This window comes from Budorcas taxicolor, chromosome 13, assembly GCF_023091745.1.
Source record: "Budorcas taxicolor isolate Tak-1 chromosome 13, Takin1.1, whole genome shotgun sequence".
NCBI lineage: Eukaryota > Metazoa > Chordata > Mammalia > Artiodactyla > Bovidae > Budorcas > Budorcas taxicolor.
Window position 1 is genome coordinate 43177360 of NC_068922.1, and position 16719 is coordinate 43194078.

The window sequence follows — 16719 nt, forward strand, 5'->3', positions numbered from 1 at the left end:
TTTATAGGTTATTCTTTTATGAGTAATGCTGTAAGATAGTCAGTTAAGTGAAACATGTGAAATATGTATCAGTTGTATTATGAGAGTACTTTAAATGTTATATAACTAAGGACAAGGTATAAGCACTCAGTCTGTTTGCACTTTGCATGTGATGTCCTAAAGCTATTAACAGTTAACCTCCAACAAGGACTTAGCCAAACGTTTTGGTATCCTGTTCAAGATTTCACCACTGTAAGATATGTAAAGCAAAATAATTTTGCTGGCAGGAAATGTGAAAAAGGAAATTTATGTTCTTTTGAAGTTTTAATTCTTTATTAAGGGATAGCATTTTGAAAACTCTTTATTAAACACTTTTGTATGTGAGTGTGTTTGTACTGTAAGGTAGTTGTTTCAATTGATGTTTGATTGAGAGTGGCTTCATAATAGAAAAATAAAAAAGATTACTGTGTAGAGTTTCTTGTGCAACTAGTGATTAATATTTGTTCAGCACATCTCATCATTATTTGATACTTAAGGTTATATTGGTTAAAAAATCAAACAAGTTAACTGATTTCAATTCTCTTCTTACTCTGTGGGCACTGGTTTAGTCATGCTGCTCCTACAACATATCAGCTAACATTTGGGTCCTGCAGCTGGGTGTTACCTTCCTGTTATTTATAACTGCGAGGGAAGAAGAAAAAAAAGTCAGTCTGCTTACTCAGAGGAGAAACAGGCAATGGATCCCAAAAGGCAAGTGAAGCTTAATGATGGCCACTTCATTCCTGTCCTGGGATTTGGAACCTATGGACCTCCAGAGGTAAGAGTAGTGGTTTGGAGTTGAGATATAAAAAATAGTGGATGTAACATGAGTGAAAGGGATGTGGGGACTCAAGTCTTGATTCCCCATGTGACACGAGGAGAGTCATTTGGCTCATTAACCAGGCTAGAACCATGTCTTATGAAAGAGGAGAGAGCATCCAGTTTCCACTCTGCATCAAGGTGTGAGGTTGTGCTCACCTGCAGATTACTCTGGGTTCCCCTCTAGTTTCCATCTCTTTCCCAGTTTGGCAGAAGAGGTGAGACTTGGCCATCAAGATCACTGACTGTCACTTGCTTTGTTTTGAGGGGGATTGCAATGATAGGGTTTCTCTTTATTTCATTACAGAACACTTTCTTTCTTTCAAAAAGACATGATCCAGAGAAGCATTTGAGGTGGAAGGTCCTGAAGATGAGGTGACTGAAAAGTAATGGGAGAGAATTGCTTTTCTGCTGTGGGATACCTGCTCAGTGCCAGGGCAGAAACACTCCAGCTATGTTTTTCCCTGTACTTCTCTTTCTGCTCGGAAACTTCTTCTGGTGGGAACTACAGTATCATTTGAGTGGGGAGGAGGATAAAACTGAGGGGATATATCACTGGGGGGATAAACTACAGTCTTACAAGCCAGGTTTTGCAATGTATTCTTGGGTTTCATTGTGTGTTTTTATTAAAGTATAGTCTGAAGTGCTTGGGCATAAATTGGGCTAGTGGACAAGCCTTTAGACTGTAAGGCAGAAAGTTGGCTGTCCGTCTTGTCTTTAGAGCATGTAATTGTCACGAGGGACTGGTCCTTAGAGTCTCACCTTTTTCATCTATAAAACAGAAATATCCAGAGACATTTTGGAAACAGAAGACAGGACTTTGTAGTACTCAGGGGGTCAGGGCAAGGAAGGGTCCAGGCTGTCAGTGAAATTCACTGGTTCATGGCTGAGTACATCCCCAAATGTCTGAGCATTTAAGAAAAACCAGGAGCAGACACAACAGAGGGAAGTTAGACCGAATCTAACTTCGGTCTAATCTAATCTCTCCTTGAAGTAGGAAAGATTCTCAATCACATAAAAAGAAATGGAGAACCTGTACTGGAGAAGGATTCCAAATGGGTCACAGCCACTGCCGCGCCCCACGGCGGGAGACTAGGCGATCCTGGTCCACATCCCGGGAAAGAACACAGGCGCCGAGAAAGGTCCCGGTCCCGGGAGCGAGATAGGAGAAGAAGCCGCTCTTGCTCCCCACACAGAAGGTGTTCCAGGTCCCCAAGACGACATAGATCCACATCTTCCCTTCTCGACTGAAAGAAAGAAGAGATGAGGTGAAGAAAGAAACAAAGAGCAAAGAACGTCAGATAACTGAGAAAGGCTTAGAGGGCAAAACAGAGGAAGAAATAGAAATGATGAAGTCAATGGGATTTGCCTCCTTTGACTCCACAAAAGGGAAAAAGGTGGATGGCTCTGTAAATGCCTATGCCATAAATGTATCTCAGAAGAGAAAGTATAGGCAGTACATGAATTGATAGGGTGGATTCAACAGAACTTTGGATTTCATTGCATGAAATGAATGAAGTTTTGAAGAATGATGTTTTTTCCCTCATCTTGATCAGAACAGTGAATTTTTGTATTTAATATGCATCAAAAACAGGATCATAGTCCTTCCTCCTTGTAAATAAGAAAATTTTATTTATGATGTTTGTAGTTCACTTACCCTGCCTCAAAAAAAGAGAAGTTAAATATTACATTTTTTTCCTTTAGGAAATATTGTTTGGGGTAGTCATCAACCCCATTTTTTGGTCCTTATTCCTATGGAAACTATATGTTTTTCTCTTGGATGCTCTTTATGACTTTCTATTGGGAACTCATGTACACCTATGGCGGATTCATGTTGATATATGGCAAAACCAATACAGTATTGAAAAATAAAATAAAGTAAAAAAAAAACACGTAAAAGTAATTTGGAAGTAAGTTTCTCAAATAAAGCAATAATTTCTAAAAAAAAAAAAGAAATGGAACATTTAGTTAGCATTATAAACAAAATAATCCTGTCATTTGTAACCACACAGATGAACTGGGAGAACATTAAGCTAAGTGAAATGGCCAGAAATAGAAAGAGAAATACTACATGATATCTTTATAGGTGGATTCTCTAAAAGTGGAACTTGTATAAGCAGATAATAGAGAAATAGTGACCAGAAGCTGGTGTCAAGGCTGGGAAAAATGGAAAGATGTTGGTCAATGGTATAGATCTTCAGTTACAGGATGAATAAGCCTGAACACCTGATGTATAGCACAGTGACTATAGTTAAAGATAATGTGCTATAACTTTAGATTTTGTTAGATTAGATTTTAAGTCTTACAAACAACCTTAATAGTTAGCTATGGGAGGTGATGAATCTGTTACCTAGCTTGATTGTGATGATTATTAACTATGGATTCTTATATGAGAACATCACTTTGTATACCTTGAATAGATACAGTTTTGTTTGGTGTATTCTGTGTAGTTTCACTGGTAGACAGAGGTCTCAAATGCTTTCACTTGGTTTCCTGCTGCTTTTACCAGGCACCTTATATCTTTGTATATAAGTATACATCTCACAGCATAAATGCTACCCATGACTACAACTTAATCTGAGTCTTTTGGCTTCTAACAGCAAACCACTGAACCTGGAGGTGTTCTTGGGTCCTCTGAGGTCAGCAATCAACCACTGGTTGCCTGGGGTTGAAGGGTTCCTGGGTGTCCATGGAATAAGTCACCAGGAATGTTCAGGGAAACTATCATGGGTTCCTCACCACACATGTAGAGCTAACCAAAGTCACAGAGAGAAGTCAATCCTTGGGAAGATCAAAGCTTGTGCCTTTGCAATCATGTGGATATTCAACATTTTCGTTTATGTAGACTGCTAAGAGTGAAGCTCAGGAAGTCACCCAATTTGCTATAGAGGTTGGGTTCCACCATATTGACTGTGCTCATGTGTACCAAAATGAAGAGCAAGTTGGCCAGGCCATTCGAAGCAAGATTGCAGATGGCACTGTGAAGAGAGAAGACATATTCTACACTTCAAAGGTGCTATGCATGTTGTGTGTGAACATATATGCAAGTGATTGTGCCAAGGTGACAATTATATAATAGGATCAGTTTTGGGGGGATCTACGTTTATTGGTAAATTCCTAAAGTATTAGAATTCCCTGGTGGTTCAGTGGTTAAGAGTTGGTGCTTTAATGCCATGAGCCCAGATTTGATCCTTGGTCAGGGAAGTAATATTCCACAAGCCTCACAGTAAGGCAAAAAAAAGAAAACAAAACCTGAAGTATTATTAATAAAACTTCCATTCTTTAATCTCTGCAGCTTTGGTTAACTTCCCTTCGACAAGAGTTGGTCCGACCAACCTTGGAAAAGTCACTGAAAACTCTTCAACTGGACTATGTTGATCTCTATATTATTCATTTTCCACTGGCTGTGAAGGTTGGAAATATGTGTGATCACATCAATTTTGTTTCTTGTGTTAGAGTGTGCATCAGCTTGCATGGATGGTTGAATTAAGATTTGTCTTAGTAGGTTGAAGGGACAATTACACTGGAGTAGAATCTCGCAAACAATAATTTGTGATCATCTTTTTACTGAGCTTCTTTGAATCCCTTACATGCCTCCCAGAGAAAGGAGTTAATAATCTGAGTCTCTGCCAGAAAAACTCGAGGAAGTAGAAGCAGGCTGTTCTGCACACAGTCCTGAATATGACTCCTGGGTCCCTGGGGATTTCATGAACCAAGAGTTTGGTGCAGCCGTGATGAGCATGACACTCCCCTACATTGAACATGATGAGTTTCTCTTGTCTTTCACCCTTTCAAGTTGAGCATATTTGGTGGTGCTCCCTCTGGGTGCGTCTAAACTTTGTTCCTTTATAAGGACTTGGGAGAGATTGCCTCCTCTCTTGCCTGACTTCATGATGAGGTTTGTAGACTGCACTTAGCTGTTAAGAATGGTTTACTGAGAACTCTTGATTTCAAGTCACAAAAAGCAGCTCAAACCATCTGATGCACAATAGCTTAGTGGACTATGTAGATGACAAGTCATAGCCACAGACAGACTGGGGATTCGCAGTACTCTTTAGAAATGTCTCCTAATTTCTACCAATTTCTATGCCTTATCAGGATGTTACTCATGGTTTGCTTGTTTTTTACTGAAAAATTTCCACTGATGGAAAATATGACCTTGGGGCAGCTCAAGGTTCACAGCCATGAACATTTGAGACCCTTGATCTTCCACAATGGTCTCAAAGACCATTGATCTTTGAGACCCTGATCTTCCACAATCCATACCAACTTAAGGAGAGTCTTGCTGGTTCATGTGCCTGCCCTAGGGCATCTGATGCTCAGAGGGAAAAGGAAATCTGATTATCTAGCCCAGGTCAAGGTTGAAATTTTTATTCTGGAAATAAAGCCTTGTAACTTACTGCCATTCTCAGATCAGAGATATTTCAAAAGAGGGCAGTACAAGAACAGACAAAATTCACAGAAGTCACTTGAAGTCCTTTTTAGGACCTAGAAAAATTGTACTTATTACAACATGTTTTGAGTGTAGAAAAGTAGAATAAGCCTCCCTCCTAAAGACCTTTCTTACATCTCCATATGCAATCACTTTGCAAATATTAGTATCTAGAAAGTTGTAAACCTACCTCATGTAGGTTTAATCCCGGGTGCCTGGAAGCCTTGCTAAATGCGGATAAATGGTTTTGTGACATGTCTAAAATGACTGCTTCTATTCCAGCCAGGGGAGGAATTATACCCAAAAGATGAAAATCGAAAACTGATAGCTGACTCAGTGGATCTCTGTCACACATGGGAGGTAAGTTCCAAGAGTCGGGAGTTAAAGGAGGAGCCAGGAGAGGGGAAACCTCCATCAGTTCTTCTGCCTGTGAGAATGGGCTGTGGGCCATCAGACTCAGCAGGTCATGAACTCTAAGGGATGTGATGCTGGGGTTGTGGGGAGGAAACCCATGCTGAAATGTTCACAGAGAGGAACAGAGGAGGAGAATCTGGGACAGTGAGACAGATATCTATTTCCTTCCATGTGACATGTGCTCTCCAGGGTTTTCCAAGGAAGAGATGGCAGTTCTCCTTTTTGTGTCATGTCATTCTTCCCCTCTTTCCTTCTTGATAATCAATGCTAATTATTTCTGGATGACACTTTTTACAGGTATTTTTTCAGCTTTTATTCTTGTTCTATTGCCCATTCCAAGTGATTTTTCAGCACCCATCTGTCCCCAGGCCCTGGAGAAGTGTAAGGATGCAGGGCTGACCAAGTCCATTGGGGTGTCCAACTTCAACCACAAGCAGCTGGAGAAGATCCTGAACAAGCCAGGGCTCAAGTATAAGTCCGTCTGCAACCAGGTGAGCAGCTTGGCTCCTTTCCCTCCTGCTCTTCACAACCTCCTTCTTGCCCTGGAGCCTGATTTTCTGTCCTCTCCTCCTGTTCATCTGACCTTTGTGGGTCAGAGGATTCTAGAGAGCAGAGCCTCTGTCTGGACTTTCTGAATGAAATCCATAATGATATCTCTGATAAAGTCTGGGTTGATAGGTGTGGAGGGCTTCCTGGTAAATTGTAGGTAGAATCCAGAGCTAGAGGAAGGAGGCTTTTCCCTGAGATGGAGGGATGACCAGACAGAGGGTGAAAGTGGCTTGGAGCGAACTGCAAGCAAGAAGGAAGACCATGAAAATCTGGAATGGATTCATGTTGAGGTTTGACAGAAACCAGCAAAATTCTGTAAAGCAATCATTCTTCAGTAAAAAATAAATAAATAAAAATCAATCCAATATTGTAAAGTAAAAAAATTAAAAAATAAAGAATAAAGCCAAAAAAAAAACAAAACTGGAATGGGAAGTAATAAAGAGTCAAATCAGCTGAGATGGGTGTTAAGCATTTGTGGGCGGTTCTGTTGGCTGTATCCAAAATCTTGGTGGCTCAGCATTTATGAGTCTCAACAGGGAGCACAGAACAGAAAAATGTGCTGGAGATGATGGAAATCATCCAGGTTACAGGGTTAATTTAAAGGCTCATGGTGATGCTAACATTACATGAAATATTTACTCAGAAGCATTTACTGGAATGTAGAGCCCACGTTTTGATTATTCAGTCTTAGACTGGTTTTCCCATCCATGTCTATCATAAATTAACTGTACACACACACTTTTGTCTATTTCTCTCTTGGTGTTGATATTTCCAGCTTACATCTTTTTCTGTCACATTAATACCTTTCCATATAATCTGACACTCTTCTCTGTTGACATTCTACAGGTGGAATGTCACCCTTATCTCAACCAGAGGAACCTGCTGGATTTCTGCAAGTCACATGATATCGTTCTTGTTGCCTATGCTGCTCTGGGATCCCAACGACTAAAAGAATGGTATTGAACCCTCATGAAGACAACAAGGAGTTTATGTAAAATTCAATTTTTGATAAAATAGTGTAAATCATGTATTACTCAGATAACTCATAGGCACAGTGTATAAGCAGGGAGGGATGGAATGAATCCTTCTCTTTTATCTTCCCATCACCCAGCCAATTTTTCTACATTGTATTAGACTGTTGACCCATAAATAACAAATGTCTGCATTAAAATCTATATAGAATCCCTTAGTTGAAACCAGAGACACAAGCTCATATCATGATTTACTTATTTATTCAACAAAGAACATATTTCTAAAAATACATGTCTAAACCTCACATATCTTTTATCTAAAATTGGGATGATAATATGTAACTTCCAGGTCTATCATGATAACAAATTTCAATATGAGCCATTTTTGTAAACATATATAGAAAATTGCATAATATAAATAATGATGAAATGAATAGTTCTATATTTTGGACTATTCAACTTGTATCAATACCTGTGAAATGTGACAATTAAAAAAAATTTCCCAGTCTGTTTCCATCACTATTTCTTTTCATGCCATTGTACAAGCTTTAGAGCTATGAATGGAGAGACACAACAAATGAGAATTAAAAAAGGAAAATAAAATCCACGAGTTTGGCAGTTCTGGTCTCACTCAAACATACATCCAAATGACTGGGAGAACTTTGTAAACACAGATTAGGAGGTGCCACCACTGAGGTTCTGATTCTGTGTGTCTGCATTTAAGCTGGGAATTTGTATTTCTAACAAGATCCCCAGTAATGCTAATGCTCTTAGTACATGGACCACAGTTTGAGAAGCACTGGTATAGAGTGGACATACTTGATCTGTTTGGTGAAATTACTCAGAAACTGAGTACTTAGTCTCAGCTCCTCAACATTTCTGAATTTCCTTCCAGGGTGAACCTGGACCTGCCCGTTCTCTTGGAGGACCCGGTTCTTTGTACCATTGCCAAAAAGCACAAGCAAACCCCAGCTCTGGTTGCCCTTCGCTACCAGATACAACGTGGGGTTGTGGTTCTGGCCAAAAGTTACAACAAGAAGCGGATCAAAGAGAACATACAGGTGATGAGTTGGGCTGTGGGCAGAGGGGTCCTAAGGAACATTCTTCACGCAGGTCATTCTTTGTCTGTCTCTCAAGACTTTCCTTGAATCAAGACAAGTTACCAGTTCTTCCCCATGCATGAATGTGTTGTGTGTGTTCCTGGTGATTTTCGCCTCCGGATGTGGCAACAGGAGAGGCGGCATGGCTGGAGAGGGTTCAGGTTGGACAGAAAACAGAGATTTTGGTTTCGGAGTTATGTCAGTCGTTTATTCAGTCATCTTGTGCAAATGACATCTTATTTTCTTTGTTATCAGTTGATGAAATTGCAATATGTGATTTTTTTTAGACCATTTGAACTGCTCTAACAAAATATCACAGATTGGGTGGCTGAGGAAAATTGAAATTTATTTCTCACAGTTTTGAAGCTGGAGATCTGAGTCAGGGTTCCTGTGTGGTCAGGTGAGGGCCCTCATCCAGGTCACAGGTTTCTCTTTGCATCTTAATATCATGGAGGGGGCAACAGAGCTCTCCCAAGTCTCTTATATGAATATGCTATTTTAAAATCTCATTCGTGAGAGCTCCACTATCATGACCTTTCAAAGGCTCCATTTCTAACAACATAAAAATGTAATTTTCAGTTCAGTTCAGTTCAATCGCTTAGCCGTGTCTGACTCTTTGTGACCCCAGGGACCACAGCATGCCATACCTCCCTGCCCATCACCAACTCCCAGAGTTTACCCAAATTGATGTCCATTGAATCGGTGATACCATCCAACTATCTCATCCTCTGTCGTCCCCTTCTCTTCCTGCCCTCAATCTTTCCCAGCATCAGGGTCTTTTCAAATGAGTCAGCTCTTTGCATCAGGTGGCCAAAGGATTGCAGTTTCAGCTTCAACATCAGTCCTTCTAATGAACACCCAAGAGTGATCTCCTTTAGGATGGACTGGTTGGATCTCCTTGCAGTCCAAGGGAGTCTCAAGAGTTTTCCAGTACCACAGTTCAAAAGCATCAATTCTTCAGCGCTCAGTTTTCTTTATAGTCCAACTCTCACATCCATACATGACCACTAGAAAAACCATAGCCTTGGCGAGACAGACCTTTGTTGGCAAAGTAACGTCTCTGCTTTTTAATATGCTGTCTAGGTTGGTTATAACTTTCCTTCCAAGGAGTAAGTGTCTTTTAATTTCATGGCTGCAGTCACTGAGCAGTGATTTTGGGGCCCAAGAAATAAAGTCAGCCGCTGTTTCCACTGTTTCCCCATCTATTTGTCATGGAGTGATGAGACTAGATGCCATAATCTTAGTTTTCTGAATGTTTAGTTTTAAGTCAACTTTTTGACTCTCCTCTTTCATAAAGAGGCTCTTTAATTTTTTTCACTTTCTGCCATAAAGGTGGTGTCACCTGCGTATCTGATGTTATTGATATTTCTCCCGGCACTCTTGATTCCAGCTTGTGCTTCTTCCAGCCCAGCATTTCTAATGATGTACTCTGCATATAAATTAAATAAGCAAGGTGACAATATACAGCCTTGACATACTCCTTTTCCTATTTGGAAGTTTGGGGGCACAAAAATTATAGCAGCAAACTTTAACCCCCAAACCATCATGGTTTTATTTTGCTTTTCCCTTAATATTATAGGGTTTCATCTTTACACATTTGTACTTCTTGAATTTCTCTTTGTGAAGCTCCTCTTCAAAACTTTGTCCACTTTAGCTAGGTTGTTTCTCTTTTGATTTATTTGTAGGAGACCATTATTGTACCCATAGTCACAGCTATACAGGAAATTCTCCCCATTTTCAGGATTTAATGCAGAGATCATTTCTGTGTCTCTTGATTCTGTGTTTTGACAATCAGCCTGAACTCAGCTCAGCTGCTGTCCTCTTAACTGCTCTCGCTCATGCATTTGCAGCTCAGTGCAGAGCAGCTCAGCAGTTTTGCTTTAGCAGGTGGATATGACTCTTGTCAGAGGAGCCTGCACACTTCTCCATGTAGTTTTACATGTATATTTGGCTAGACTGTGGTCAACTAACCTGGTTATCACGTCAGCACAGTACTATGACCCATAGTCAGTGAATGGAAAAAAACATATTCTTCATTTCTAGACTCAGAACTGACTCATCAATTCTGGCCAAGTTCACTGCCCAATGTTACAGGCCCATCTAAGTCAAGGTCAAGTGTATGGTCCCCTAAAAAATTGTCTCTGTGTTTACATTCAAATTTGGCCCTGCAATACACCTAGAATTGGTTTTCCAATATAATATCAAAATGGTTACATATATGTTTATTAAGTGGAAATCTAAGACAGCAAGGATACCAAATCAATCTAGCCTAAAGGAAATCAACCTTGAATATTCATTGGAAGGACTGATGTTGAAGCCGAAGCTCTAATACTTTGGCCACCTGATGTGAAGAGCTGACTCACTGGAAAAGACCCTGAAGCTGGAAAAGCTTGAGGGCAGAAGGAGAAGGGGGAGACAGAGGATGAGGTGGTTGGATGGCATCACCAACTTGATTGACATGAATTTGAGCAACTCTGTGAGTTGATGATGAACATGGAAGCCTGCCTTGCCACAGTCCAGTGTGTCACAAACAATTGGATGTGACTTAGCAACTGAATAAAAACAACATGTCCATATTTTCCAGATTTTCATTGTCAACTCTGTCATATATAGAGAGCCTTTAAGTACATTTCTGGCCTCTTTCATTTAACTATTCATTTTTCTGTACTGTGTTATTAAATTGTAAAGTAAGTCTTATTTCCAGAATGGTAAATTCTTCAACCAGTCCATCCTAAAGGAAATCAGTCCTGAATATTCATTGGAAGGACTGATGCTGAAGCTGAAACTCCAATACTTTGGCCACCTGATGCGAAGTGTTGACTCTTTGGAAAAGACTCTGATGCTGGGAGGGATTGGGGGCAGGAGGAGAAGGGGAGGACAGAGGATGAGATGGTTGGATGGCATCACTGACTCAATGGACATGGGTTTGGGTGGACTCCGAGTGTTGGTGATGGACGGGGAGGCCTGGTGTGCTGCAGTTCATGGGGTCGCAAAGAGTCAGACACGACTGAGCGACTGAACTGAACTAAACTGAAGAATGTCTTGGCTGCTTTTTAATAGTTCTTTTATTTAAAATTTGGTATCACTTTACTGACTTCTACAGGAGAATGTGTATGTCAGTCTTTGATTCATGTTGCATTGAAACACTAGATCATTTCATAGAAAACAAATTTCTTTACAAAACTGAGCTATTCATTTCATGATTATGATGTGAACTTTTAATATTTTAGGTGTTCTTTAATGTTTAAATTTTCATAACTTTATCTACAAAGGCATTTACATAAAGTTTCTTTTAGATTTATTCATAGATAAAGAGTGAGTTTGATATCAGATTCTTGGATAGGCTTTTGCAAGGAAGACTCCTCCCCACACAGCTTCAGTGCAATGCTGTCACACTTAGGGCATGTTGGGGAGCGTGAAGCAGTCTAATGTTTGTTCAGGTGCAGGTATTGAGTCAGGAGTGTCCAAAGACAAAAGGGTATTTTAGTACATTTCTTTTCTTTCTGAAGTGATTCACTTAGAAAGATAAGGGACTGAGGCACTGTAATGTTTGTGAAGTGGACAGAGGAGGAGTTGTGGGAAGGAGAGGCGAGAACTCAGCAGAGGGTCCCAGGTTTGCTCACTTGGAAGCTGAGGACAGACACGACTCCCCTGTCCCCTCTTCTTGTCCCCATCCAGATGGAAAGTCCTCCAGTCCCCATGGGGAGGCCATCTTCTTGGGGGAAAGGTAATGTGATTCTTCTTCCCTCCCAGGTGTTTGACTTTGAACTGACTCCAGAAGACATGAAAGCAATCGATGGCCTCAATAGAAATATAAGATACTATGAATTTCTACTGTAAGTGACTTGCAGATGTTTCACACACATGTTTTTTTTTCCTGTAGAAGGCAGATCAGTAGGGCAACTAAACTTTTAAAAACTTGATTCTAGGAAGACAGTCCTGATTCTAGCATAGGAACCAACCAGAGTCTTCCTGCAGGCCTCAAAGCAGAGGTTTCCTCTTGGGCTCTGTGTCTGACCAACAGAAATGATTGGGACCTAGGACAGCCCATCAGTAAAATTCTCAGAGTTGACATCGCGGTGATTTCACTACTTTGTGCCCCTAATCTCTGTGCCTGGTGCACCTCCTCTCAGGGCCGAGGGACCCAGTAAACACAGAGGGCACAGTGCCAGCAGCCCACTATTCTTACAGGGACCTGTGAACGTGTTTAATTCTTTTTAGATCAGGATAAAATGCTTATATTCATAAAAACTGTATAATAATGAATCCTTTCTGGATTCTGTTCATGTTTTGTTGTTGCTGTTTAGTTGCTTAGTTGTGTCCAACTCTTTGGACCCACGGACTGTAGCCTGCTAGGCTCCAGGGTCCATGGGATTTCCCAGGCAGGAATACTGGAGGGGGTACTCATTTTCTTCTCCAAGTTATCTTGCCAATCACTGAACCCAAGTCTCCTGCTTGGCAGATGGATCTTTTATCACTGACCACCTGGGAAGCCCCCATTCATGTTATTCCTAACACAATGATAAATCATCTTGCTGATACTTTTTATGAAGGAAGGTCCTACGAAGGCCAACCCTCAACAGTTTTGAGAAGTCACATGGGCCTGCTTCCACCCCATCTCCTAAGGGTCTGGTGGATTTTCTCCCTTACAGGCATTTCTTCTCCAAGACACAATCCATTTCTTTCAAATTAATCTCTTCCTTCATTAATCTTTTTTCCCTGTTACAATTCCCATGTCCTCATCCTTGTTATCTCACCAAGCTGAATTACCAGTAGATCATGAGTTTAACTGACCCTCCAGTGAAAGACTGCTGTGTCCTTAACAGGACACACTTAGGTAAGATCATCTGGGTCTCTCTGGTTTCTTGAGTGAAGACTCACTGCAGTTTAGCCTTTATCCAGCAGAAGTCCATCCCCTGGGGAGCCCCCACCTGCTTGCCTTTGACTTAGTCACTAACATAGAATTCTAGCTGCCTCATCACTGCAGGAGAATGTCAGGATTGAAGAGACAGAAGAGAAATTTGGAAGGGAGTTTAGAGAGGAGGGAATGCAATTATTGGTACAGCGAAGACTTTGTTTGAAGGGAAAGATCTCAAAACTCTCCCTATTGTTTGTAAAACTATATCACAATTCTGATAAAATACATGATAAATGAAAAAATGGTGGAGACTCACTTTTCTGTCCTTAAAGACTTTTAAGTATAATTCTATCTTCTCCTTCATTAGGCTGTGAATGGCTAGACTTATTCCTCTTTGTGGGCTCAGGTCAACAGCACAGCTCCTGGCCCTTGGAATTGCTCAGAATGCACTCTTTAATGAATTGAATTGAAAAGGACAAGTTTAGAAAGAAAAGTAGAAACATGGATAAAAAGAAAACAATAGTTATACTAATTACTGGGTAACTAATGTTTTAATACATCAAATACATCCTTGATATTTAAGAAAATATCAAAGCCACTTTGTGCTGTATGATTATTCAGGTGACTGTTGTATCTCTCCAATAGAGTAGAATTTCCTTAATGAAGACAGTCTGTATTTTGGGGGATGCTCTGTATCTGTTTATCCATGGATGTGCAAAAAAAGAGCAGCTAGTTTGTTCGCTATGATCCTTCTCATTGTCTAGGGACAGAAGTTCCATGAAGGGGCTGAAATGACCTCCAAAGTTAGCCCCAGGTCTTGCGCCCTCTTAAAATTGTAACCTGAGTCAAACTACCTGTCACTGTGGAGTGACGGTTACACGTCAGTGTTGGGACTGGACATGCAGGTGCCATGGACACATGGAGCAGACACCTGATGTATGTTTGTTGGGGGAGATGGAGGGATGTGTTAGTAGATTTTGAATTTTAGCCCATCCTGACTGCACTCACAGAGTAATGCTCTCTATGACAACATGACAGAATTAATAAATGAATCCTCCTCCTTCTCTTTCAGTGGTATCTGTCACCCTGAATATCCATTTCTTGAAGAATATTGATTCTCAGGTCTCACTGTGGTTCTTTAAGAATTTCTTGCTTCTGGGGCTGTGAAGAGGATTTTTGTAAGTGGTGAAGGTGCTTGAATGAAATGTCTCAACTTTTGAAAATGCCTTTCCGTGTGAAAAAATAAACAGTTTATGAAACAATTAAAACTTCAAAGTAAGAATGCTCTTTTTTTTTCTCTGATAATTAAAAAAATACAGGAAATTTGGAAAGTAAAAGAGAAATGATAGAAAAAAAAGATAAGCTGTAATTCACCATTATATAATACTTTGGTACATTTTCCTTATAGAATCCTATACAAATTTGTGTGTATGATATTTACAAAGACAAATACTTTTCAATCTATAGGCTGTATACTTTTCAACTTAGCATAATCATCTTGGTAAGCTAAAATATAATTTAAAAAATCCAGTATTATATTTTGCTCTCTGTAAAGCAGCACATCTTATTCATTTATTTAAAATCTTAATTGTCTGCCCATGCTTAGCATTTTGATAAATATGTACATATTTTACCATCCCTTCATTGGTTGTCATTTATTCATTCATTCAGCAAAATTTTATTTAACATTCTTTAGTAAGACATTGTTTTATCAATAAATATTGACTAAATGAGAAATCCTTGAGTTTATTGTCCAGTGGAGGATGGGACAGCGAATGTCATCAGGAGAATTTAGCTGTTAGAAATGGGTAAGTGCCTGTTGAGAAAATCCTGCACAATCTCTCACATTTCTGTCCATCTGTTAGGCAGAGACACCAACTACCCTTAATCCCACACAACTTTTCATTTGTACAAGAAACAGCCTTGAAACATAGAGACAGTGGCTCCTTGCTTTTCTCTGGAACAGAAAACGTTAAGTCCAGGAAGGAAGAGTGTTCATGTAACATTTGAGGGCCAGCAAGTTGGCTGATGTGGATGGAGTTTAGTGAGGGAAGCAGAGAGGAGTTGAAGACAAGCCAGAGAGCCAGTGGGGCCATGGGGTCTGTGTCATGTGGGTTTTCGAGAGGTCTTTACTCTGAGAGAAGTGGAGAATGATATTTTGGTTTTGAGCACAGTAGTTACATGAGCTGACATGTTTTCAAAAAAAATCACTCTGGTTGTTATGTTTAGAAGAAAAAGAGGAGAAAGAGCCCCTTTTTAGGACTCTACAGGAATTTAGGTGAGAGGTAATGTTGGCTGGAACCACAGAAGGAACAGTAAAGATGGCCAGAGGTAACTAGACTGCTAACATGTTGGACATATGGTGAAAGGTAAAAGGGAATCAAAGTTGACTCCAGGTGTTTGTGTTTAAATAACAGGAAATGCAGATGCCATTTTCTCAGATGGAGACAATTTGGGGGATCTCATTTTTGTGGGAAGATCATGAGTTCAGTTATAGATACGCATCTTTCAAATGCCTTTAGGTATCCAAGTGAAGATGTGTGCATAGAGTTGGCCATGCAAGTCAATTAGAGGAAAGGTTTAGACAAAATATTCATATCTGAAATTTGTCAAATATAGTCTCTTAAAGCCATGAAACTAACCAGTCAGAGATATTACATTATGCAGTGAGTGGTGTGGACAGGGAAGTCAAGCTTCATGAGCAATAAGCATTAAGAAAATCCTTAAAACAAACAAACAAAAACTGAAGGAACCAGCAAAAGAGGCTGAAAAGGATCAGTGGGTGAAGTAGGAGGGACTGTTCTTAGAAGGCATGTGAAGTAAGTGTTTGCAGGAGAAAAGAATCCAGTGCTTTCAATGGGTCAAGTAAGAGAAGATTGAAAATGGACCACTGGATTCAGCAGTTAACCTTGGCAGGATCAAGTGCAGCTTTGATAGAGTAGTGAAGGCAAACCCTGAGTAAAGTTGGTTCAAGAAATGATGTGAAGAGACCAATGTGGAATTGAGTATACACAGTTTTCAAAGACTTTGTTGTAATGAGGACCACGGAATCAGTCAGTCACTAAGGAAGAAAGTGGAATCAAGAGACAAGGTTCCTGTGTTTGGGGAGATGACCACCTGTCTCTGAGGTCAGAGGAACATTCCAGCAGAGAGTAAAACTCATGATGCTTCAGATGGAGGTGGGGCTAGCTTGAACCACATCTGTCTCAGTTAACACTGTTCTTATAACAAATGACCAAAAACTTTGTGCTTTGAAACAACACCAAGGTATTCATTTACATATCTGGAGGTCAGAAATTCAAAATACAGTTCTGAGGTCTGAAATCAAAGTGCCAGCAGGCTTGTGGTCTCTTCTGGAGTTTGTAGGGGAAATCCATTTTGTTGCTTTATCCAGCTCCTAGAGAACAGGTCTTGGGTTGTTGGAAGAATGTGTTTGCTAAGACCACAGTGTTCTCTTGGTAATACTCTGTTATCCTTTGCCCTGCTACATTTGTACCCCAAGGCCAAACTTGCCTGTTACTCCAGGTATCTCTTGACTTCCTACTTGTACATTCTGGT

General features: G+C 40.2%; 1 protein-coding gene and 1 pseudogene across 1 annotated transcript; both read left to right on the forward strand.

Annotated features, from left to right (window-relative positions):
• Positions 1-698: 698 nt before the first annotated feature.
• On the forward strand, positions 699-14376 carry LOC128058208 (dihydrodiol dehydrogenase 3-like). Its single transcript, XM_052650592.1, has 9 exons — positions 699-796; positions 3683-3850; positions 4133-4249; positions 5552-5629; positions 6052-6174; positions 7079-7188; positions 8099-8264; positions 12057-12139; positions 14234-14376. Exons 1-9 carry the CDS (start codon positions 716-718, stop codon positions 14274-14276), a joined length of 969 nt encoding a protein of 322 aa, XP_052506552.1. The 5' UTR covers positions 699-715; the 3' UTR covers positions 14277-14376.
• On the forward strand, positions 1893-2345 carry LOC128058209 (U4/U6.U5 small nuclear ribonucleoprotein 27 kDa protein-like; annotated as a pseudogene).
• Positions 14377-16719: the final 2343 nt, after the last annotated feature.